Source organism: Rattus norvegicus, chromosome 15, assembly GCF_021556685.1.
Source record: "Rattus norvegicus strain SHRSP/BbbUtx chromosome 15, alternate assembly SHRSP_T2T, whole genome shotgun sequence".
Taxonomy (NCBI): Eukaryota; Metazoa; Chordata; class Mammalia; order Rodentia; family Muridae; genus Rattus; species Rattus norvegicus.
The window spans coordinates 16,047,062-16,071,478 of NC_141548.1; the positions used below are offsets into that span (position 1 = coordinate 16,047,062).

General features: G+C 44.3%; 1 protein-coding gene across 17 annotated transcripts in view; it reads left to right on the plus strand.

Annotated features, from left to right (window-relative positions):
* Cadps (calcium dependent secretion activator) overlaps nt 1-17,935 on the plus strand; it is a 466,682-nt gene extending 448,747 nt beyond the window's left edge. For all 17 annotated transcript variants that reach the window (XR_015637890.1, XR_015637891.1, XR_015637892.1 and 14 more), the window contains 2 exon segments: nt 13,773-13,877; nt 16,745-17,935. Coding sequence is in view for 14 of the 17 variants with exons in the window: in XM_087585085.1 (XP_087441211.1) it covers nt 13,773-13,877; nt 16,745-16,924 (285 nt within the window). In the remaining 3 variants the exon portion in view is untranslated.
* Nucleotides 17,936-24,417: the final 6,482 nt, after the last annotated feature.

The following is a 24,417-nucleotide window of genomic DNA, read 5'->3' on the forward strand; positions in this document are numbered from 1 at the left end:
TTAAAGACTTCTCAACCCCCAAATCCACCCTACCGTCACCTGCTGAGTGATTTTGTACGCCTAATCTCCTGCCCTCAACTCCAAGCTCTTTACTAATTTGAGGCAAATGGGTATTTCTGACATTAAATATGGCAGCAAGGAAGCTCTGACCTAGAAACACCGCATTCTGAACACTGAGAGAAATATCCTTTTAACAATTTTGTTAAGGCTCTTTTGAATGATTGAGGGGGCCCGGGGAGAGCCAGTTCATGGAGGTTTTAGCCCTGCTAAGGAAAAAACGGTAGAGATTGGGGTTTATTGTTTGTTTTGGTTTGGTTTCGGGGTTTTTTTTTTTTTTGGTTTTATTTTTCAGAAGAAGAAAAGAGAAAAGAAAAGAAAGAAACTTACAGAGCATCCCCACTCCCAACTTCCCCCATAAAACTTGTCACTTTGCATTGCCATCCGCTGCCCCAACAATAATCACTGCGTGCCTATTGCTAATTGCAAGCACAGCTGAGGCCCAGCGGGAAGCCTTTGCACAGTCTCAGGCCTTTATACGAGGCTCAATCTGTTGTATGGCACTTGTTCACACACAAAAAAACTACCAGCAAAGGCAGAAAGAGGCAGAGTCACAGGTTTCTTGTAATCCTTCTGCCTCCCTGCTGACAGCCCAGCCCTAGAAGCATTCCTGGTTTTGTCCTCTTCTTTACAAAATCTGAAGTGACCTTAAGCTACAAGCACGTCAGCTTTTGAATGTGGGGTTGCCGGCTTCTTCAGGTGCATTAGGGGAGCAGGAGGGGGGGGGCTACATCTGGCTTCTGCGTGTCTGTTTGCAGCACCCCTGGGGCGAGCTGTGGCTTCCTGTAACATGTAAAATATGAGTGTGAACTCAGGGTTCATGGCAAGGAACAGGAGGTCATGTCTCCATTCAGTTCTAAGTAAAGAAACTGAGATTTGCAGATGTTTTCTCTATGTGTAATGACACCACCCCCTCCCCAAGCCACCGAGCAACTGAGCGCTGTTCTTTGATAAAATGTGCCACAATCAGTGTGCTACTTGCAGATTTATTCATATCAATTTTTGCAATTTATATATTCAGAGACAAGATTGCTATTTCGGCAACTTTATGTTGGATGTCATAACGTTTGCGTCTAGGAAGAGAGGGAAGAAAGAGGTATGGGACCGGGAGGGTGAGCAGAGAAAGAAAAGAAATTAAGTCTGTTCCCCGGGCCACCAGCTGGAGTGTTGTCAAGGAGACAGAGTATCACACTGGAGGGTCTGTGTCCCCTTTTGCACAGCGGTCACTTCCTGCCTAGGCTGGTGCTGGGAGCTCAAGGTCCAGAAGGCCCGGTGATGGCTGAGGTGAATGAGTATGGGTTCAGAGCTTTGAGAACAATCTCTGAGGTAAATGAGGCCAAACCCATCTTCCTACGGAGCAAGAACTGGTAGGGCCTAGAAAATCTGTGGTGCGGCCAACATTCAGGACTGGCAAGGAAACTCAGCCTTTCTGTTCCACCTTGCCACACTCTTTAAGATGCAATGAGAAAAAAGTCTCCTGCAAAATTCCTGCCGGCAGTCGTGTGCATCTCCACCTCAGAGCCTCACGTATTTACTGAGGGGAGACATTGGTAGAGAAAGTGGAGATAATCCCCCTGGGCCTGGGGAGTAAATTCTCCTCCGTGGGGCAGTGCTAACTGCCAAGCTGGGTGCAAAGATCATTTGGAGGCATTTGAGAAATACATGATTTTTATTAGTATAAATGTTCCACGCAGGGTTATTTCTCGGTAAAGGGCAAAAGCTTTGCCTGCCTCTCATTATTAGCCTAATTCTACTTAATTGTTTCCTAAAATAAGGCTCCCTGAACGCACATTCCAAACCTTAATAAGGCTGTTGTGGTAAAGCGATGCATGGTAGGGAGGCACTGCCCTTTTGGGCAACCAGGGTCTCAGTGGTGACTGAGAGCCGCTCAAGCAAACGTGTGCTTGGTAGGGTAGGATTTGGCAGTAAGTGCAGGGCTGTTGAGACTTTCTGAAAATATATGAGCTGATGTGACACGTAGTACAAAAGAAGAAAGGAAAAAAAAATGAGTCCTTTTCTGTCGCTCGGACCCAATTCTCAATAAGAAGAGTCACAGATAAAATAGTGACTGCAGACTTAGCAATGCTGGCCCCATGGCATGTTTTAAATAAACCAAATAAATGACTGAACAAATGCTACTAGATTTGTTCTTCGTGCTTCACCAAGTCAAAACTCGAACCTTGAGGAACTGTCTGCATCCTGAGAGTCGATGTCCCGTATTTCTTTTAGACACGTTTTCCTTTCTGTAAAGCACTGAGACTGTTCCAGCTCGGAACGTGAGTGTCTGGGAAGGGGACCTGGGGGGTAAGAATACTTGCTACACCCAAGTGAAAAGCCAGGCATGGCGGCACACACCTATAGTACCTGCACATAGGAGGAAGAAGGAAAGCAAGACTTCCCGAGCTTGCTGGCTGCCAGCCTAGCTGCAGGTCCAGTGGTGCCTCAAGGGAATAAGGCAGACAGAGGTAGAGAGGACACCTGACCTCCTCCAGCCTCACAAGCATGTGTGCTGTGCACACACATATCACACACAAGCACACAGTTTTTTTTTTAAAAAAGATTATGCTAATTGCTATGTATTGAGTTTTCTTAACCAAGTTTCCTTTGCAGTATGGAAAGTGATTTTTGTTTCGTGTGTGTGTGTGTGTGTGTGTGTGTGTGTGTGTGTGTGTTAAAAGTACATTACACGGAGTACACTGTAATAAGTATTTTGCCCTCTGCCATGTACATACAGCATGAAGTGGATTTGGTACTTTGCAACCGGTCCCTAACACCCATTGCATTTTTTACAGCTATAACTCTACACATACTAATAACCCTGCAGTTGTTCCCTTCTCTCAGCCCCTGCCAACCACCACCCTGCTCTCTGTTTCTAGACCCCCTCATACAAGTGAATCATACAGTGGCTTTTGTGACTGATTTGCTTCACTTTGCATAAATGTCCTAAGGGAGCATCCATCTGTGGCATCTGACAGGGTCTCCCTGACTTTCAGGGCTGCAGGAATCAAGTGTATGCAGTATCCCCTGACCAACCATGGGCTGCATCGACCACTGGGCTATTGTGAATGAAGCTCTCTCCATCACAGGTGCTCAGACATCTCTCTGAGACCTGGCTGTCAGGTTTTTCCATCACTACCAAGAAGCGTGTTTGCTGAGCTGTCTGCCTATCGACCTGGAATAGTGCTTACCCAGCTTGTGGGGAGAGCCGAAGAGTGGCATTTGCGTTCTATCTGAAGAAGCATTTGCGACTGGAAATTTCATTTAGAGCTTTTGCTTTTCCATTGTAGGTGTTTCTGTCTTTAAGGAGACACCCGACAGTTGATGGTTGACATCATTTTCTGATTCAAAGGTGACAAATTGTGCCCAGCAACATCACATTTATTAGGAAATAAAACCTAATCTCAGAGCAGTCACATATCCTTACAGATGACCACCCACCCACCTTACGGTTTTGTGACCTGCTGTGTTTTATATATGAGTTGATTTGGCAGCAACAAAATTCACTAATCATCTAATGTTGACTAGCTTATGTAGTCTACTGAATCTGTAAACAGGTTAACCAAACCTCATACACACGCACGCACGCACGCATACTCACACATACACATTCACATATACACACACACAGGCACACACACAGGCAGTCTCTTCTCCAGACATTTACCCACGTAAGCTGAGCTTTGAACTCTTCTGCTTAGTTGCTTTCAGAAAGGATTCCTGGAGCCTCCGAGCTCTCCTGTACTCTCTCTATCCTGCTAACACTGATGAAGCGTTTGAAGCAGCAGTAAATTAATTTAAGAGTGCCAGTTTGAACTCCCTCCTCCTTTTGATCATTCCATCATAATACTGATGTTAACAAATCACCTAGGGTAGGCAATTTCTCTATACTGTGAGTACAAACAGTTGAAATTTGGTCTTGAATACATTGTAACAACCCTGGCTGACCTGGAACTCACTTTGTAGACCAGACTTGCCCTTGAACTCACAGAGATCTGCCTGCCTCTGCCTCTGCCTCCCAAGTGCTGGAATCCAAGGTGTGCACCACCATGCCTGGCACCATGTAGGTCTCTTTAAAGGGAGTTAAAATAATATTGCTCTCAAATACTAAACGTCATATGCAAGATTCTATAGAAAATGCAGAAGCGATATAAATTTTTAGGGAATTATTTATTCTGCATTACCCCTTCCTCATGGGAAGAGGTTGATAGCAAACTAGGACCCAAGTCCTCTTCCCCCCTCTTTCTGAACCCATGTCAGCCTTCTCAGAGAGCCCCACAGTAGTGCCCCCGGGAGGAGCCAGTCTCAGAGAGCCCCACCGCAGTGCCTGGTGAGGACACGGCCTCCTTGAAGGGCCGCCGTGATAATCTTTGCAAAGATGTACCAAGGTAGGATTCTATCATCCAGAGAATTTCACAAGTGGGGAGGAGAAAACCATAACCCACCCTTAGCTTCAAAAGACACTGAGCATCTGAGGTCATACCGCTGGTCTGTAACCTCTAACTTGGGTGTCCAATTATAGCTTTATGCTTTTAGCCAAGCGTCCCAAAGCCATGGCTGGGAAATACCCATTCTGAGAGCAGTTGTTTGAGAGGATTGGATCTTGAATTACAGCAACACTCAAGTGTGGCAAAAGACTGCATCTTTCAACAGTGTCCCCACTCCCACAAGCGTTCGGATGATATGCCCTTTTACAACGTGTTGATTTAGCTTTTGGGGAGCTTTGACAAATCCAAAAACTTGCTATGAACTACACGCAGTCTTTTAGTGTTCTCCCCACTTGGCAGAGATGGTTTGCACAAGCTGGGTTTCTTCCTCCTACCCTCTGAATCTTTGATTAAGATCCTGAATAACACCCAAATCCTGGGAGTGTTAGACCTGAGCAGCCCACTGTACCGTGGCTTAACAAAGCCATGGGGACTTTGGTAGAATTTAAAGAAAGCCAGGATGATACGTTTCACAGGTTCTTAAGTTACTCAAATGGTAAGGAATGAATATGCATTGAAAGCTTCATTGTAAAATATTTTATTACAGTATTCCAATACAGCAATTTTAAAAGGTTGTGGGAATTTTTTTTTGTTGTTCTAACTAATAATAACTCACTTTTGTCTCAAAAAAAAAACAAAGCAAAGAGCTTAGTCACATAGGTGTGGTCAGGTATCATCTTCCTCGTTGACTCCTTGCCAACAGAAAATGCCATTTCTTCAGTAGACAAGATGCTGGGCTGGTTTCTCTTACGCAAGGCTGTGCGTGGCTGAAGAAAGGTACTTTCCAGATAAAAGTTCGAAATCCTCCAGATTTTCACTGTGCCCCCCAACCCCAGTCCAAAGGCACAAGTTGGTTACCAAATGACCTGTTTGCTCGGGCCTTCTCAGAAGAAAAGAGCGCAGTTCAGAAATCAGCTCTGAACGCACTTAGGGTGATTCAGTTTCTTACATGAGAAGCAGGGTAAGACAGTGCCGCTCCCGACTAGACTAGCCAAACATCTTCTATACCCAGCGCTGTGAAAGCTCTCTCCACACGCTGCCTCCCCTGCACTCTGTAGTTTATTTTTTATTCTGGTTACTCAATGAGGAAGCTGAAGCTCAGGGAGATTAAGGAAGGGTTGGGACCCAGTGCGTTCTGTCAGCCGCCAGCTTGTACTGCCCTTGAATCTTTGATTCCTTGTTTCTAGGTGCCTAGGCTACTTTACTTCACCGAATCTCACTTCTTGTCACCTCTAGGGTGAAATGAGTGGTAGAAATTTAACTACCATTCTCTCAAAAGTTGAGCTATGACCTGCCCAAGCCTTCAGCGCTTCGCTTGTCTGCATGTATGTCTCAAGCGTGCCTATTTCTAAGGATGTACACGCTTAAAGAGATGAGGTTTACGCCAGAGAGTCATTCTTATCACCGAGACAGAATATACTGGATATATTTGACAATAACACAAGTATTTATTCAAAGGAAATGTGGAAAGATGTGCTTTTTAATCCTGGGCCAAATACTATAATTTTCGGGCTTCCTTTTTATGATACTGAACTAAGCATTATCCTCATTATGGTACAGGGTGGTTTGTGTGTGTGTGTGTGTGTGTGTGTGTGTGTGTGTGTGTGTGTGTGTGTGTGTATGAATACATATGTGCATGGGTTTTAATAAAAGCCATGTACTACAGTTAACAGAGGATACATCAGTAAAAAAAGCAAGCTGAACCTAGTAGTATATACCTATTGTTCTAGCTGTTTGGGAAATTGAGGCAGGAGGACCCTAAGTTCAAGGTCTGCCTAGGCTGCAGAAAGAAAAGGAAAAGCAAGAGCAGGACTAGGCTTTGTACCGGGCTGGTCTTAACAGGTTTGGGACTTGGCTGAAAGTGACTCTCCTCTAGTGCATTCGGGCAATGCCTCATAGCTCATGAGGAAAAATAGAATCCATTTGACATGCAAGGGCTCTACTCTTTGTTCTCTCTTTCCACTGAACAGTCTATAGTTTGTGACGTATCCTTTCCAGGGCTGAACATTTGTTTGTTTACAGTGTCATACCTTTCCAGCTGCAGAACTCCTAGGAAAATTCAAGATGGGGTATTTTTCTGGTTGCATTTCCATTGAAAATGAACTTCTCTCGATGAGGAACTTCTCCCTTCAGCATTGTGGAGCTACCGAAGTATCTAGAGCTATATGCAGAAAGGAAGCCATCTTCATTAAGGCTAAGAAATGGCATTCCTCACCCACGCAGGCTTTTCAGTTCATCTCTCCTGTGTGTGATGGTGGTTCTTCTTACCAATCCCTTATTTTTTTTGTTTTTTTTTTGGGGGGGTGTTCCCCTCCCCATCCTCCTCCCATTACCGCCTCCCCCCAACAATCACGTTCACTGGGAGTTCAGTCTTGGCAGGACCAATGGCTTCCCCTTCCACTGGTGCTCTTACTAGTCTATTCATTGCTACCTATGCGGTTGGAGCCCAGGGTCAGTCCATGTATATAGTCTTTGGGTAGTGCCTTAGTCTCTGAAAACTCTGGTTGGTTGGCATTGTTGTTCATATGGGGTCTCGAGCCCCTTCAAGCTCTTCCAGTCCTTTCTCTGATTCCTTCAACGGGGGTCTCGTTTTCAGTTCAGTGGTTTGCTGCTGACATTTGCCTATGTATTTGCTGTATTCTGGCTGTGTCTCTCAGGAGAGATCTATATCTGGTTCCTGTCGGCCTGCACTTCTTTGCTTCATCCATCTTCTCTAGTTTGGTGGCTGTATATGTATGAGCCACATGTGGGGCAGGCTCTGACTGGGTGTTCCTTCAGTCTCTGATCTAAACTTTGCCTCCCTATCCCCTCCCAAGGGTATTCTTGTTCCCCTTTTAAAGAAGGAGTGAAGCATTCGCATTTTGGTCATCCTTCTTGAGTTTCATGTGTTCTGTGCATCTAATCTGCCAATCCCTATAAAGCCATTGAGTAACATTCCATGACAGTATCCCCAGGTTCCCATTGTCTGTGCGGCCACTCTCTAAGCTCATAAAACGGGCAGCTTTTCCATGCTCAGCCAAGCCTGGGCTCCAGTAGAAAGAGGATCAACAACACTGTCCCAGCCACGCACTTCTGAGAGGGCTTCAGGACTCTAGAGCTTGTGAGACACCTGGAACCTAGAACTGACACTGATTCTGTATAGCCAATATCCTTACCTTGTTCATAGAATTGAATGGAATCAAAAAAAACTCATAATGATATGGCAGTTAAAACAAAAAAAGCTTCAAACTACTTCAACGTTCACTAGTTATACATCCTTTTTTCATGTGTGTGTGTGTGTGTGTGTGTGTGCATGCAAAATGGGACTGCTCAGAGTTGATTAATTCAGCAATTAAACTGTATCACACTTGTACATTCTGTGTAGGATCTGGACATAGTGGTGGATCCGTGCTCCTTGAACATTGTGTTTGCTAACTCTATGCAGGCTCATGGGAATATCTCTGTGCATGCCTAGGGCTGTAGATCATTATTCTGCACAAAACTGTACTTTGTCACCAACAGGAACTAAAGACAAATATCTGTAAGGCATAGACTCATCTGGTCTGAGGTTACGTTAAGGAGATAAATCATCTTCGTGTCCTGTGAGTGCTGTGAATGCTCTTTCAGCCTCCGTGCCTGGTTTCTGTCATTATTCATCTGCAACATGTGGCTCGTTTCAGGAACAAATGTACCACAAACAGCAAAGTCTCTATAGGGCAGCAGATGAATTCCAATTCTGGTGTTGAGAGCGGAAGTAAGACTTATAGCCAGGCCTGGTGGTGTTTACCATGTATCCTAGTACCCTAGCATCAGGAGACAGGGGCAAGAGGATAGCTGCAAGGAAGAGGCCAGCCTGGTCTAACAAGTACAGGGGAATCAGATGTGCAAGAAGAGACTCTGTCTTTAAAAGATTTAAAATCGGGTTGGGGATTTAGCTCAGTGGTAGAGCGCTTGCCTAGCAAGCGCAAGGCCCTGGGTTTGGTCCCCAGCTCCGAAAAAAAAGAAAAAAAAAAGATTTAAAATCAGGGCTGGAGAAATGGTTCCATGGTTAAGAGCACTGACTGCTCTTCCAGAGGACCTGGGTTCAGTTCCCAGCGTCCACATGGCAGCTCGCAACCATCTGTAACTACAAAATCTGGCACCCTCACAGACATGCATGCAGGCCAATGCACATAACATAAAAATAGATACATTTTTTTAAATAAGAAAATCTGCACGGCAGTTACAGTGGCAGAACCTCGGCAGAGACTACTCTGGTATCAGTCTGTATTACTCACTGGGCGTGGCCAACTCTGAGGGAAAGCCCTGGTTCCAGGAGCCCTACCTTCTCGGGCATTAATTATGCATCTCACCTGTCAACTCTTCAGTTTCTAGGGAATGAAGCTTCCGTCCGTCCAACCAAAGGGGAGACTTAGATATGTTGGCGTCACTAGTCCCTTGTTGAGTATAGTGAGGGGAGCCAACAAGACTAGTTGAGACATTCAAAAATTCAAAATTAAGGTACCAAAGTCCTTGAAGAATATCACATTTTTCAGTGATGCTTGTATGTGACCCTGGTCTCTCAGGACAATGATCCTAGCCATAACAGCCCATGTTGTACTGGGTGAAGGCTGCATGGTAGGATTGCCCTACAGGAATCACTATGCTTGAGAGCAGAACAAGTGGCTTAAGAGATCTGAGTATCAGATGGCCCACACTTCTGCTAGAAATGAGGCAGAACAATAACTTTGTTCTACACATTAATAAAGTGTCTATAAGCGAGCGCTTATTTTATTGAGCACTTACTATGTGGCACTCGCTCTGGTCAGCACTGGGCATAAATCATCTCCTAATGCTCATGGCAACCTTATGAAGCTGGTTCTGGTATGACCCAAAGAGAAGCCTGAAGGTCATAGAGTTAAGCAGTTAAATTGAGGCTCTCCAGCTAACGAGTGGCCAAACAAGCTTATACTGAGTCTGTGCCTGCCAGGTCTGAAAAGTCACTCATTCTGGGAGGCCTTTTAACTCAAGACTTCAACCTAAATCAATGTTGGTTTAAAATGTGCTCTGTGAACCAAAGGTAGTTTCCTGAGTTTAAATAGAATCCCATTGCTCAGGGCTACCCCTATGTCGCTTCAAGGCTTATGCACACAATTCCAGGATGTTCCCCCTAGAGATCATATCTTCCACTGCAAGGTTTTCCCAGATAACTAGCCCTATGCCCCTGTGTTTTGGTATTTTTTTAGCTTGAGAGACAGAGATAAAACAGTGTGGGTGAGAGGTAGTGACGATCGGTGGTGGCTGGGGCTGAGGTGAGGACAGTGGTCGTAACAGCTTTGCTATCTACTTGGTATATGCATGCATGTGCCACAAGTATTCTTTTCAAAGGAGAATGACCACTTGCGTCAGTAACCTGAGTCTCTAAGGATGAAAGTCCTTACTCAAAGTCTCGAGTTCAGATGTGTCTTAGGGCCAGCATTCTTCAACACTGCAATGCTAGAATGTCATGAAGCCTCCCCACCACGCAAACCTGCAGCCCAGCATTTGGGAGGTTGTGGTGGGAAGGTCCCCTGAGCAAGAGACTTAGGATCAAACAGGGCACTTGGAGAATCAGTGACACAAGAGATGGTTGTGAGAGAGAAAGGGTGAAGCCGAGTGGTGCAGGCATGCGGTCCTGCTTCCTCGGGGACCACTTGCAACATTGCAAGTTTGCAAGAGTCTGCCTGAGCTAGGGCACGAGTTCAAGACCAGCCTGGTTGGTTTAGTGAGAGCTTGTCTCACGTATAGGTCGGTGTGGTTGGGAAAGAAGAGAAGAAGGAAGAGGAGGCAGACAATGTCCCATTGGCCTTCCAAACAGAGCCGTGCGCTCAGCTGCAGTTTGAGCCCACAGGCCAGAGCTGAGATAAACATCCTTCTCCAAACGACTAGGTGGTAGCCATATTTTAAGAGTCCAGTCTATGGGCCATTTTCCTTCTCCAGCGTGTTTTTAGGGTTAAAGTAGCCTTGCTTGGGAAATTTCAGATCAGTTTCCCTGAGTTAAGGGACCGCGGATCATGACCACATTCAAAATATCCAGCAAGCGCTGTCAACTCCTAATTCTCCTTCCTCAGACCTAAAGCGTATGGTACCAAAAATGTAGTGCTCAGGTATTAAAATGGTTCCGGACGAGGCCTATTTGAGTGAAAGACAAAACAAAAATAGGGAGGACGTCGGGTGTTTTATAAATTTTCTCTTATAAAGAATCGTTACAAATCTGCTGCGTTAGGATGGCCATAAAACACAGCAAACCTGTCTGGTGAGATCCCTCCTCTGGGGCCTGCTTTTAGTAACTGGAGTGCTAGCCCCAGCTACAGACTTGGAGAGGGATGCAGCCACTCACCTGTGATGGCCCGCACATTCCCGTACCCACAGGGAGGGAGACTGCACGTGACCATCTGTTTCAGTGCCATGGCCATGTTGGAGACTCCTGCTTCCTGCATGATATCGGAAAAGTCAAAAACCCCTCTCTGGGCCTTTGTTTCTTCCTTTCCAACGGATACGAAGATCCCCCATCAGCCCCTAACATTTTAAAGTTCTAGGAGGCACTACCTACTTCTTTCTCCGACATCTAAATGCCTTTTGATCCCCGTGCTGGAAAACTCTTAAGTTCGCACTGGCTGTGCCTCATCCGAAAGCGTCTGGGATTCCATCTACTGAGCATAAGGTTTGGAAAGGACTCACTTTCTCCCTTTTGCCTCTTTAAATGTGTAGCCAATGGGGCATCATACATTTTTTTACACTTCTCCTGCTAGATGTGAGATTCAGGAGGAGATTGGATGTTCCAGGGTGTTCTTGCTGCTGGGATGGGAACGTGCTCTGATGTACTGATCTCTCCTGTACGCGCGCCCTCCGCCGCCTTCCTCAGCGGCGCGGCGCAGGACTGCTGACAGCAGCCTTACCTTCTCGTTCGTATTTTTTGATTCTTATTTATTTATTATGCTATTTTAAAGCCATTTATGGGAGCGAGAAGAGCCTATGTAAAATGGAAGGGGGTGCTATATTTTTTTTTCCTGAAAGGTGGCGCGTCTCTCAGGGAAGAGAAAAAGGCATGATGTACCAGGCTTGCTGGCAGTGATAGAAGCCAGCGCCGGTTTGCCTGTCGTCACAGCCAAAGAAAAATGCCACCTCTGCCTAGAAGCCAGAGTGCCACACTTCTCTTTTGTGTCCCAGACATGTATCCATCACAGGACTGTCACGTGAATTTAGTCATTTAGTCACCTGAGCTGTCTTGAAGGTCACCCTCCAACCCCTGGAAGGACAAAGGTAAGAACGAATTCTCCCTGGAGTAAAGCAGAGTACACATCAGACGCAGAGGGTGAGTCTAAGTGTGAGGCCTAGGCGAAGCCAGGAGAGTCCCTAGCTGCTGAAGCGCTTTAAAAGCCACATGCTTACCTGTGATCCAATACTTGTCCGCCTGTCCCCAGAGCTGCGTAACAAGCCCCAGATGTAGTAGCAGCAATCGAAGAATCCCAAGGCAGGAGGTGCCAAAAACACCCTCCACATACAACCACCACTACCCCTCCCTAAAAAGAGAAGTTTCAGAAAAATGTTCTCACCCCTAGAGGGGGAAAACCTGTCCACGCCTGAAGCAACTTGACCCTCACAAATCACCCACCCTCTAGAGAATGAACTGCCCATCTCAGCAAGAAATCCCCACCCCCAGCCGCCTGCTCCCTGGGGAGGGACAGAAGGTTCCTACAACTGACAGTTTCTCCTCCATGATCTTTAAAAGAGCAGGAGCTGGCTGTGAGGCTGCTCGCCCGCCCGCCTCGCTGGGGTAGCATGGTCCCTGTTGCGGCTGGGCTCCAAAGAGAGCCATACTTGGCTCTGACGAGGAAGGAGCCTAGATAAGAAAGATGCAAAGAGGGCTTCTATACGCCATGGCTGCGACTCCGTAGTTTCTTGCAAGGTGAAACTTGGCAGTTCTACCTTGCAAGTAAAACCCCAAATTAATTTTTTTTTTAAAGAAATTAAGTCAGAAACAAGGCTTCAGAAAAACTGTGAGTGTTAGGCATAAACTGATTTTGGATGATCTTTAGGTGAGAAAGGGTGGAGTTACCATCAGAAACATGTTTTTATTTATGCTTTTCGAATCCCCACTGGTGTGCGATGTGTGTGTGTGTGTGTGTGTGTGTGTGTGTGTGTGTGTGTGTGTGCCTGTGTCTGCTGGTGAGTGTGTGAGCCTATGCACCGCCTCGGTTCTCCGCCTCCTCCTTCTTCATCATCTTATTTTCCGCATCTTCCCTGTGCACAGTTCATATAGATGTCACATAAATAAGTGTATAGGCCCATCCACACCTTTTCATTTTATTTGTAAATTGTTTGGTATAAGCGGCAGAGCGTAATGAAACCTGGTGAAGTTTAAAAGATTAGATTTTTTTTTCATGCTGACACTACATAACACTGTTCATATGTCTCTGAGTGAGATTTATGAATATATGAGCAGTACTGCAAAATTATACTGCACCAGAGACTTCCTGCTCCACAGGGGTGGCAGTCTAAAGTGACACAGCTTCAAGCATTTTTCACAGACAAGAAGCAAAATTTAACCCCCATAAGGGGAAGTATGATTTCAACAGCTTGAAATGAGCTCATTTGTAGATAGTTTTTTTTCCCTCTTATATTCCATATTTTTTTTTCTGCTAAGATTAAAACAGATTGCACAGCTAATGCAAGGGCATTTAAATGCTGCCCAGAACAGTTTGGCCCTTAAAGAGAAATCCTCATTTGCTATTCATAGTAGGAATGCCCCAGTCAGACAAATGGTCGTAAATACCCACCCCTCAACTCCTCAGGCTTTCCACCTGGTTCTCAGAATTGCACACATCTGGGTCATTCTCAAAGGTTAAGTGCCAATGGAGGCACCCCTGTCCCTCTTCTGGCCCTGGACACAATGGCATTAGAAAATAGACAGAGCCTCAAATCACAACCGAGTGGCATGAACCAACTCAGACAAGAATCAGGAGCGCAAGACAGGCGAGTCTTCAGAGATGGACCGCACGTGTGCCGCGTGCAGTAGAAGAGTCCCGGGTTCAATCCCCAGTCCGCACTGCCCTAGTCTAGACTGAACTAGCACCTCATTTGTGAGTTGACGGTCTTCTCTGTGCTCTTCAATTCTGTTTAACCCTCTTTTTTCCTCTGGAACCAAACATGTGCTCAAATGTGACCTATTCCCACCCTGTCCTCTAGTCCCTCCATGATGTGTTGCCTGGAGAACTCTTGTCTCTTTTTCAGCAATGGTACAACAGCTCCATGAACGTCATCTGCACCTGGCTGACCGACCGGATGGACCTCCAGCTTCACATTTATCAGCTGAAAACACTAATTAGGATGGTAAAGGTAAAAGGACAAAGCATTCTCCTTTGCACATAGCTCGTTGAAACACACCTCATTGGCAAGCTGCAGAACTTCCATAACACAAAAAGTACCCGTCTACATACACAACATGATGATTTCTAAGACAGCATTCATGCAAAAACAGTCCTGTGAGATCCCTTTGTGGTGCCTAGTTAATTTCTTACTGAGACATCAACCGCAAGCTTGGACTTTAAAAGGAGGGGTAGGCAGGCGCTGGTATCTTTGTCTATGAAGGAAAACCATTGTGTACGTTTGCCATACCCAAAATGTCGCAGAGTCTCCTGTAACTCTGCGTTGCACAATTTCGAAAGCTCGCTTTGGGCACCACTATGCTCCTTGCATAAAATCACCGATTTCGTTTATGGTTTAATTAAATAAAATCTTGCCACAATTAATTTCGTGGAAATATTTACCCCCAGCTACTTGTAAACGTGTTCTGTGATCATTATCAGAATGCAAATCGATATTGTTCTCATAGCTAATTGAAGTGGTTTCTCTTACACTGCGTGTACACAATCAAATGTAAAGGATCACAAAGGTGAGATAACATACCCTGGAAGGAGCTCTTTCCCCCTGTTCTTTATGTGTATGCCGTGGACTAATGATAATTATTTCAGCGTGAAATCGCAGTGGTTTACATGAAATAATAAGATCCCAGAAGGGGGTAAATACGTTTTTTGATCATTTCAGTTTCCATTTGATGCCTCGCCATAGAGGGTTTAAAAAAAAAAACGTTCGTACGCAGAACTCCTATTCAACACGTAAAAATCTCCATTAAAATATTTTAGTAATAAGCAGAGCTGAATTCTCTTAACAGTTTGCCAAAAATCTCCCCCAGCCTGCTTCGTGGTTTCCTTTGGAGTCATCCCATCCCCCTGAAGGTGCTCCTCTACCCCGGTGCTAACTGAAGCCCAATAACCATTCCATTGTGTGTAATTAAGGAGTCATTGTCATCTGCATTTGATCCCACCAAGCCTCCGCCCAGCAGAAGGTTACAGTGCACCAAGCCGCAGCTATTGTCACAGAAATGTCTGCACTTGAATGGTGCACTCAGCCTAATTTCCTTGTGGTTTTTTTTTTTTCAAATCAGTTTCTTAAGGCGAGTTCACTAAGCACTGCCAGACCCTCTGAGTTCCTTTTTTTTTTTTTTTTTTTTTGGTTTAAATATTTCTTTTCTTCTTTTTATTCTTGATGTGTGCAGCACGCACATCCGGAGATGATTTCTATCTGACCGTTACCTGACCAGGTAGCCATGAGAAATAAAAAAAAAAAATCACAATTTAGAATTTTCAGATTATCTATTCATGACTGTGTCAAAAACTAGCAATATTTGGAAATAAAAATATGTCGGAGAGGAGACTTAATTTTTGCCAGCTGCCAAGAACAGACATGTGGCAGCCCCAAAGTGCAGAAAGGGAGCATTCACTTTCCCCAGAATGCACTCTTCCTTACTACTTCATCCCAGTGGACTTAGCCAGTCCTCCACCAGCAGCCTGGGGACACGTTGAGAGTTCTGCTTCTCCGGGGAAAATTCCCAAGGGTTTCCAACTCTCTTTCCTGCCTCAACAGACACTCCCTTCACTCATTCATTCAGTTGTTCATTCATTCCTCATCCTGAAAGCTGTACTCCTTCACCAGAACATAGATGAAGGTTAGCTGAGCTCTCCTTGATACTAACAAGGGAAGGATTCAAATCTGAGTAGCTAATCAAAGCCGAGGGCTTCATAGAACCAAACTGTATTTGCTGATAAACTCCGCAGTCACTGTAACCTGTGACTTTAAAAGTGGATTAAACCTGGGATTGTCGACCCCGTAACTGCATTAGATGAACTATTAAAAATACTAATAATGTGGGAGTCACGTTTAAATAGGTTACCATCCTGTCTCTCAGCCCTTTATGAAGTTTCCTGTATCAACAGGTGAAACAGAGTGGAGACTTATCTGCTGAAATGATATGCACTGTGATGAAAAGGCTTGCAGTTAGATAGAAAGACCATTAAAAAAAAAAAGAAGAAGAAGAATCAGACATCAGCCAGATGCTTCTGGTCATGGTCAGTTAACGCCAAGGAGGTTCCAGGAAACCGTCCTTAGGATACATACCTAAGGAAATCCGAGAGAAATTGCCTGAAGGAACAAAGGAACTTGTAATACTGCAGTACCAACCATTATTCTTGAAAGGGAGCCAGATTTCTTCCCTAAGAACATAAAGTTGTGAACGAAATGGATACGGATGCAGATATTTCCCAAGGAGATGAGATCTGAGTCACATGCCTGCAACATATTGATGAGGCATTAGCGCTCCATCTTGCCCATCATTGTGGCTGCCTGTAATAGGTTTCATATACCAACATGCATATGTCTATCTTGTGGGTGAGACAGAGGGACGTGGCTCACGCAATTATAACAGGCAAAAATTCTAAAGACCAGACTGCAACAGAAATCACAAAATACCATAACCAATTGATACACTCATTATGTGTATGTTAGGGCCCCTTGTCCTGTCGATCAAATTGTTATAATAACCTAAAAGAAAGAAGTAGACCGGGGGAGGAGGCAAACAACTATGGAACGTTTCCCTTTGTGGATCTGAATAAACACAAGCTTCTGTTCTTTGCTTTGTCTCATCTAATACAGTTTATCCTGCCACGGTTTCTCGTTTTCTTGTCAATCGGTTGAGTCTCAGTTCTCGGTCCAAGTGAAATCTGAATGGAGTGGCTTTTACTTTTCAATTCATAAAACGTGGCACTTGGCTGAAAGTCATGACTCTCACACTTGTGCCTGCTTTGCATCCTCTCCCTCCTCACCTTGTGATGAGATCAGTCTTACCTCCTCATGTTTTGTTTCCATAGAAAACCTACAGAGATTTCCGATTGCAAGGGGTCCTGGATTCCACCTTAAACAGCAAGACCTATGAGACCATTCGAAATCGGCTCACTGTAGAGGAAGCTACCGCGTCCGTGAGTGAGGGAGGGGGCTTGCAAGGCATCAGCATGAAGGACAGTGACGAGGAAGATGAAGAAGACGACTAGATCATTCTCTGGGTCCAAGAGTCCACTGGGATGGAGTCCTGTAATCAATGCATGTCTTTAGTCTGTTAGTTAACCCCATTAGGGAATTTTCTGTCAACCACCATGCCCATGAGATGTTTACCAATACAGACACCATTTTAGCTGCGTGGTACCAAGATTAGCACATGGTTTCCTGGTTTCTGTGTCTATATGTTTACAAGCAATATGGAATACCATTCTTAAACACTGTTCATGGAGAGAATACATAGTTCAGCTGCTAGGTGTGTCCCTTTTGTTAGCAGAACAAAACGATGCTTCACCCTGTGCTCCGTATGTACTGATAGGAAGCAGACGTGGGAGCCAGTGTGTTTCCAAGTCTCTGTTTCACATATGTGGGTATCAGGTACTTAAATTAGTACATAAATAAATTAATTTAAGCACATAGATCTGCTTGGTTTTGGTCTCCGTTTTGTTCTCATCCCCCGAAACTGAAAGCAATGGGCGTTTGTGTCCTGGCAAACACAGCTTTGCATTTTTCCTTGTAGTTTCCCCCCACCACCAAAAAAGTTAATTATTGATTAACTTGGATTAATAATAAAGTGGATTAATTATTTTAATTGTCATGGCAAGGGGGCCATGTGATCAGGACGTAGCATCAAGCAAGGTTCAGACCAATTGTCTTCTGTGGAAGTTTATCCTAGTACATGTCACGTTTTCTGTTTCAATAACTGTATATGTAAAAAAAAAGTATCGAAATGACAACCCTAGACTATAAATGTATTTATAATAAGATATGGATATCTCCTCCAGTAGACTGTAACCATGATTTCCATTATTTTGTTCCACACTGTTTTTATATCTGTCACGTACATTGCACTCTGATCTGTAACTGAGCGACCCTGGGGTCCTCTGTAGAGCTGTTTCTTTCTGTGGAAAGTAGTGGATCCATCTTGCTTTTTGCCTTATATAAAAGCCTACAGTTGTAAAAGTGTGGGGAACTGTGGCTTCTCAATAAACAATTATTCAAACGTCCTAAGAATGTGTGTGTGTGTGTGTGTGTGTGTGTGTGTGTGTGTGTGTGTGTGAGCCCGTCTTCTTCCACCTCCTCTGAAAGCCCACTGAAGCATAAGAGTCAGGAAGAAACAGAAGAGGCGGGGTGGGCAGAGGTAATTTTCTAGAGCATTCTTGACACTGTCGTTGAAGAGAGACTGCCTGGAAGTCCATTAATTCACACTCCACTAATTCAGGATCTGAGGTTGGGCGCATTATGTTTTGCATCGTAGGATAAATAAGGGTTTGCTAAGCAAGTGAGTAGTGTAAACGAGAGGAATGTTTCTCCTGTACGGAGAGAAGGCCAACAAACTGTTTTTAAGCTCCACTTTAACAGCAGTGTTTGCATTCAAACAAAGTGTGTGCCAATTATATATGATTCTTATATATTTGTTAAAGTCTTTTTCTTCAAGATTCTCTAAGACATGGAGTACTCTTCTCACTCCCCAGCTCCTGTCAACAATATAATTACCTGGGTTTGGAAGAAATTAAATGTGTCCCCTTGCTTGCTTTATTTGTGTCTGTCACAAACTAGGCTGACTTCTCTTTGGGGGCTGAGACCTAGCGGAAATGACTGCTCTTCCAAGAGAACAGGGTAGAAGGGTTGCCAGTTGTTCTTAACAAGAGCAGTTCTCCAGAGGGCACACACCCACTGTTTACTTCTTCAGGTCTGCCACAGGAACAAGGCCTTCCTGCTCTTGCCAAGTGTACAAGAACTCTCATTATTGGCCAGCTGTTCTAAGCTAGGTGTCTTCCATAAATTACCCCACTTAAGTCTCTTAACAAATATGAAGCGAGCACTGCTGTCATCCTTGTTATAAATGAAGAAATAAGGATCAAAGGTCATGTGGGCCAGATGTGGCAGATCACACATCTAATCCCAGCAATTGGGATTTAAAAGTAGGAGAACCAGGTGTTCAAGGCCACCCTCAGCTACACACTGAAATTAAGGCTATCCTAGGCAGCATAAGACCCTGCCTCAACATCACCCCCATCTCAAAGAAGCACAAAGGATCAGCTAATTTACCCAAAGACACAGAGCTAGGTCAGTCAGAATAGACAGGCTATGATTTCAGACAATGTTTTTGTTATACTCAGGGTTGCAAAACTACAAACTGTTTCATGAAAGAATTGCAGATAATGTTAAAATGTGAAAAGTAAAGAGGGAACATCCTGACATTTAAAACTTGGGGCTCAGGGGGCGCTGCTAGGGGGCAGTGAATAACACAAGACATGAAGAGGGTCGGGCTAGAAAGGACGGCACCTTCAAAGTCAGGGGTCAAATGAAAACTAAAACTCCCTCTCAAATAGCATAGAGAACACTGTTAAAAGTGTCCTCCAGCTTCGCAGGGTGGAGAAAACGTGTGGAGCAGGAAATGGCCCAAGAAGAGCCCAGACATAAAACATTGGCCCAGTTGAACCCTCAGGTTACCCCTGCCACAAGCACACATCAAGGAAGAGAGCTTCAGTGTGTTCTTGTCTTTTAAAACAAACACACTGAAGAGAATTCATCCTGAGATGCAGATCAATATTTTATCCCAGAGAGAACACATTCACAAAACGGAAAGATTCAAGCAAGAAATAGAGAGCACCTCGAAGTCTGTGATGAGCCCCTGACCCACTGCCACCCTCTACCTTACTGTTCAAAGGCCACCCTGATCCCTAATATGGGGAAAGACTTTCCTAGTTTAACCTTTTATGGAATTTCAGGCAGAGGACACATTTGCTCATGTATGTGTAGACATTCCATTGCTGAGATAGCTGTGGCTGATTCTATGGCCACATGGCATTCTGGTATACAAATATGTCACAATGGATCTACCCATTTTCCGTGTAGGATGGCCATAAGGACTGCTGCTGTGAAAGTCTACATATCCTCTGGGGCAGTTGTTGGGCCCCAAGGCAAAAGCACGCTTATTTTTGGAAGATGCCTGGTGTTTTCCAAGCTCCACACCAACCTCTCCAGCAGTGTGTCAGCACCCTACCCTTCTCCTTGGCAAGGCCAAGTATATCAGTGTACGATCTTTCCACATTCTGTTGAGGGAGGTCTAGTGATTCATGGTAGTGGGTTATAAAAACGGAGCTGATTTCCTTCGAACACATTTATTGGTGATTTGGTTAGCCTCTTTCTTTTGTAAAAGGTGAAAATTCTAGAACCATGTGAAGGCCGGGGAGATAAAGATGTCATGGAGTGATTAAGCTGATGGAAAAGCAGTCCTTCTCCTAACGGTCAAATAGGCATCGTGAACACACTCTGCTCATGCCCACTGCCAAAACCACCTCACCTCTCTAACGCATTTCCTCTCATCAGTTGGGGGATCTTTTGAAGAGACAAGTGTAATCCAGGCCCTCCCTAATTTAAGGTATCCAAACTTCTTCTTAGAATAAAACTCAAACCCCTTAAGGTAGCATACAAGGCCACATCGGTCAGACTCTTGCCTGCTCCTCTCTAGGCTGGCCCATACTTGCCACTTCTCAGTGCCACTCTGCACCTGCTTCTTCTCATCTTTCAACCCTCAGCTAAATTGCACTTTCCCAAGGAAGCCTTGCCAAACTCACCTTCAATCCTTAGTGTGGCTCTTTGCCCTCTGCTACTCTCTCCTGGCAGCACCCTGGCTACTCTCAAGTAGGCTATTGACATTCCTGTGCATTCCTTAGCAGTCCTCTCCACTTTGGGAAGATTTGCCTGTACCAGATTGCCCACTCTAGCTCCAGTGCCATTGTAAGCAGAGACCACTCAACAGAGAAGGAAAGGCTACAGATAGAGAGGACCTTCTTGCTCTTTGCTTAGAATCTCCCAAAGCCTCTTTTGAGTAAATGGTTCAAGACTCAGAGGAGGGAGCAGGAAAATGGGGCTCACAGAAGAGGTTCAACTTGAGGAGCGGTTGTGGGGGCGGGCAGGAAAAAGACAGCAAGGGGGCAGGAAAATAAGCCAGTGGGGTTCTACAGGGATGAGAATACCTGTTTACTCAAAGCATTAAGAGAGGTGCTCCCAGCTCTAACAGGGACACCTGCATTGCACCTCTCCCACATTTTTAGAAACACAGCAAAGGTGGGAACAGAAACATTGCATGAGACAGAGGTCAGGAATGACAGCCATGAAATATTGCCTTCTGAACATGGCAGGGCCATTGCCCTCAGGAACTCAAATAGGTATGGTTGCTCGCTTAAGACTTACACAAGATCAAGCCAGTCAACACTCCAATGTGAGTAGAGAAGGGGTTCACAAGGTCCCACCGCTGATGGAGGAGCTTTTCAAAGCCTATAGCTGCTACTGGAGGAAAAGTCCATTTTCTTCAATGGTTTGGTCCATGGTAGGTTTCCCATGCTCCAGTAGATGGCCCTACATCCATGTGCATATAGACAGCATTATATTAACTCCGTGTGCTATAAAGGAAGAGGAGGGGGGGGAGTAAAAACCAGCCAAGAAGGATGATTGGAAATAGGATGTGAATGGATTCTGGAAGGAGTTAGAGAAAGAGAATGAAAGATGGATATGGTCTAAACATACTATATTCATATAGGAAATCACCAAAGCATGTATAATTTTTAAAATATGCTCAGTGGGTTAGGGTCTCCTCCTCAGGGAAGGAAGTACCTAGGAACTTAGGACACACTGTGTTGAGGAGATTAAGGTGTTTGGCAGACTTTAATTTGGATTTGTTGGTCTAGATAGCCATAGCTAAGCAGTGTTTTTAATTTTTTTTACATTTATGTTTATAAAATAGAGGACTGGGGAGATAACCCAATCTATAAAGTCCTTGCCTTGTACACACAATGAACTGAAGTCCACTCTCAACATCCTGTTAGAAAAAGAAAAGCCAGGTATGATGGTACATTCTTATAATGCTAGTGCTGAGGGAGGTAGAGATAGGTCAATCCTTGGAGCTTACTGGACAGACAAGTTAACTTTGAGAAACCCTGTGAGAAACCAGGGATTGCTGGTAAACCCCTTGCCGTATGAAAATGAAGGCCAAGTTTCTCATCCCAATAATCAATTTAAATTCATTGGAAAGTCTGTTATTCTCAAGATGGACAAGGGAACCCAGAGAGCAAGTTGGCTAGCAAGACTAGGGACATCAATGAGTTCCATATTCAATTGAGAGACCTTGCCTCAGTCTGAAAGTGATCAAGGAAGACTCTCAACATCGACTGTGGTCCAACACACACACACACACACACACACACACACACACACACACACGTATGAGACCACACGTGTGAATACATATACCACATATACACACACTTAAGACAAAAAAAACCCCAATAACAAAAGCAAGGTGCATGGCACATAAGAAAGGAATGTTTTAAGCTTCCCCCTGGCCCCCACGTGGCTGCACACACACACACACACACACACACACACACACACACACATCAAATAAAACAATTACAAGAAGAAAAAAATTCAATTTTATCCCCATCAGCCTCTTTCCCTAAAGTAGCCATTGCTAACAGATGGTCAAATACTCTCCCAAATATGTCTACATTATAAACAAGTATATTAGATATATATTTGACACCTGCGACATAGATTTATATAAATGTTAATCATCCCAAGTGTACAATTTTGTAAAACACATTTTCTACTTGTCTTCATAGACTCATCTGCATGCCTACCCATATAGATTTTCCATATACTTTGCTAATGGCTTCACTGCATTTAAGGAGATTTTTCTGGTCAAAGGAGGGACAGGAGCCAAGTAAGGCAAAATGAAAATAAAATTATGATGGATCAAAACACAGCGGAGGAAATGAGCCATCTGCAGGAGTGACCCAAGAAACTGTTTGAAAACGTGTGACTAAAGAATTTGTGAAATATCCCAAAGCCAATCACAGTCTAACTGCGGGATTACAGTTGTCTGTTTATGTGTCTGTCTCTGCTAGACTGCCAACTACTCGAGGTCAGGGACTGTGTGTGCTAGTTGGGTGCCTAGAATTCAGTAGGCGATCAATACATGTTGACTGAACTGAAGGAGCGGACATCAGACCTAAGTGTGATCATGATCCTAAAAGCATAATTGTATTGTCATGGGTTTGGTTTGTTTTTTTTGGTGTGTGTGATGTGTGTACGTGTGTGGTGATGTGTATATATTGGTGAGTGAAGAAATGTGTGTGTGTGCCCCACAGCAAGAGGGTAGAAGACAGAGGACACCTTCTAATGTGGGGTCTTGCCTTCTACCTTGTTTGAGGCAGAGTTTCTTTGATGTTTGCTCATCACGGTATATGACAGATTAACTAGCCATAGGTCACCAGAGGTTCTTCTGTGTCTGCATTCTATGTTTCTTCAGAAGCATTGGGATTACAGGCATGATCTATTGTGGTTGGCTTTCTATGAGTCCCGGCAGTTCAAGCTCAGACTCTCATGTTTAGCAAGCATTTTACCCATGAAGACATCTCCCAGGACCATGGTTTGGGTTTGTTGTTGCTGTTTTTGTTGTTGTGTTGTGTTGTGTTGTTTTGTTTTGTTTTTTTGTTTTTAAGTACATGGTAGAAGGCAAAAAACTACGAATGTCACCACAAATGTGACTTGAATTTCCCATGCAGGAATGAACAACCACGCTGTCAAATCTTGCGTTTCTGTGACAGTTTTAGAAAGTTGACCAAACGACCTGAATTGTACCATGACTGCTTAAACACAAAGTTTACTAAGTTGATTTCCTTCAAATGAGATCCAAAATGAGTGTGTTCCTTATGGCTAGCTTCCACCAAACGCATGATTAGCAAATCTGAAATGTAATCAAATTATGCACATTTTCGCAGTACTTGTTAAACAATTTTTCAAAATAAATATTCATCTTTTATTCAAGGTTGTTTTGCTTCTTCGTCTAAATACTAAAATTATCATTTGTTTTCCTTTTAATGAAATCATGCATTTCATCCATAGTTATAAATCTGCTTTTGTTATAACGAAGCAAAACATGAGAACAGGGGTGGCTGGGGTGCCGTCTGTCGGCAGAGTTCTCTACCCTAATGACAGTCCATGGAAGCTCAAAGAAAAAACACTGAGCAGCAAACTAATCACAGCCACCAGCTAGCGTAGGGATAAAACAATGCCTATTAGTCACACGATGCCAAAGGAACGGAGTACAAAGGCACAGTCCAGCAGAAGCACACAGAGAAACTTTCTTATCTCCTACAAATTGACAGTGGGAGGGCAAGTCAGTTGGAATCACGATTAGGTTGGCGTTTTTTTGTTTTGGTTTTGTTTTTGTCTGTTTTTGCCTGTCCATCAGAGAGAAGCTGGCTATGCTTTTTTTCTAGGTGAGGAACAAAACGGAAAAGAGTAAGCACCACTCTGCTTAAAGCAGGAAGGGTGTGACTGAGACACTGCGCACTTCAGAAGCAGAGCTTGGGGTTTGCAAATATATTTGAGGGAAAAAAATCAAAGGCAAAAAATTACAATGGTAAATATTTGAAGCAAATGAAAACTCTGTCCATGAGCAAGGTAAGGCTGCACC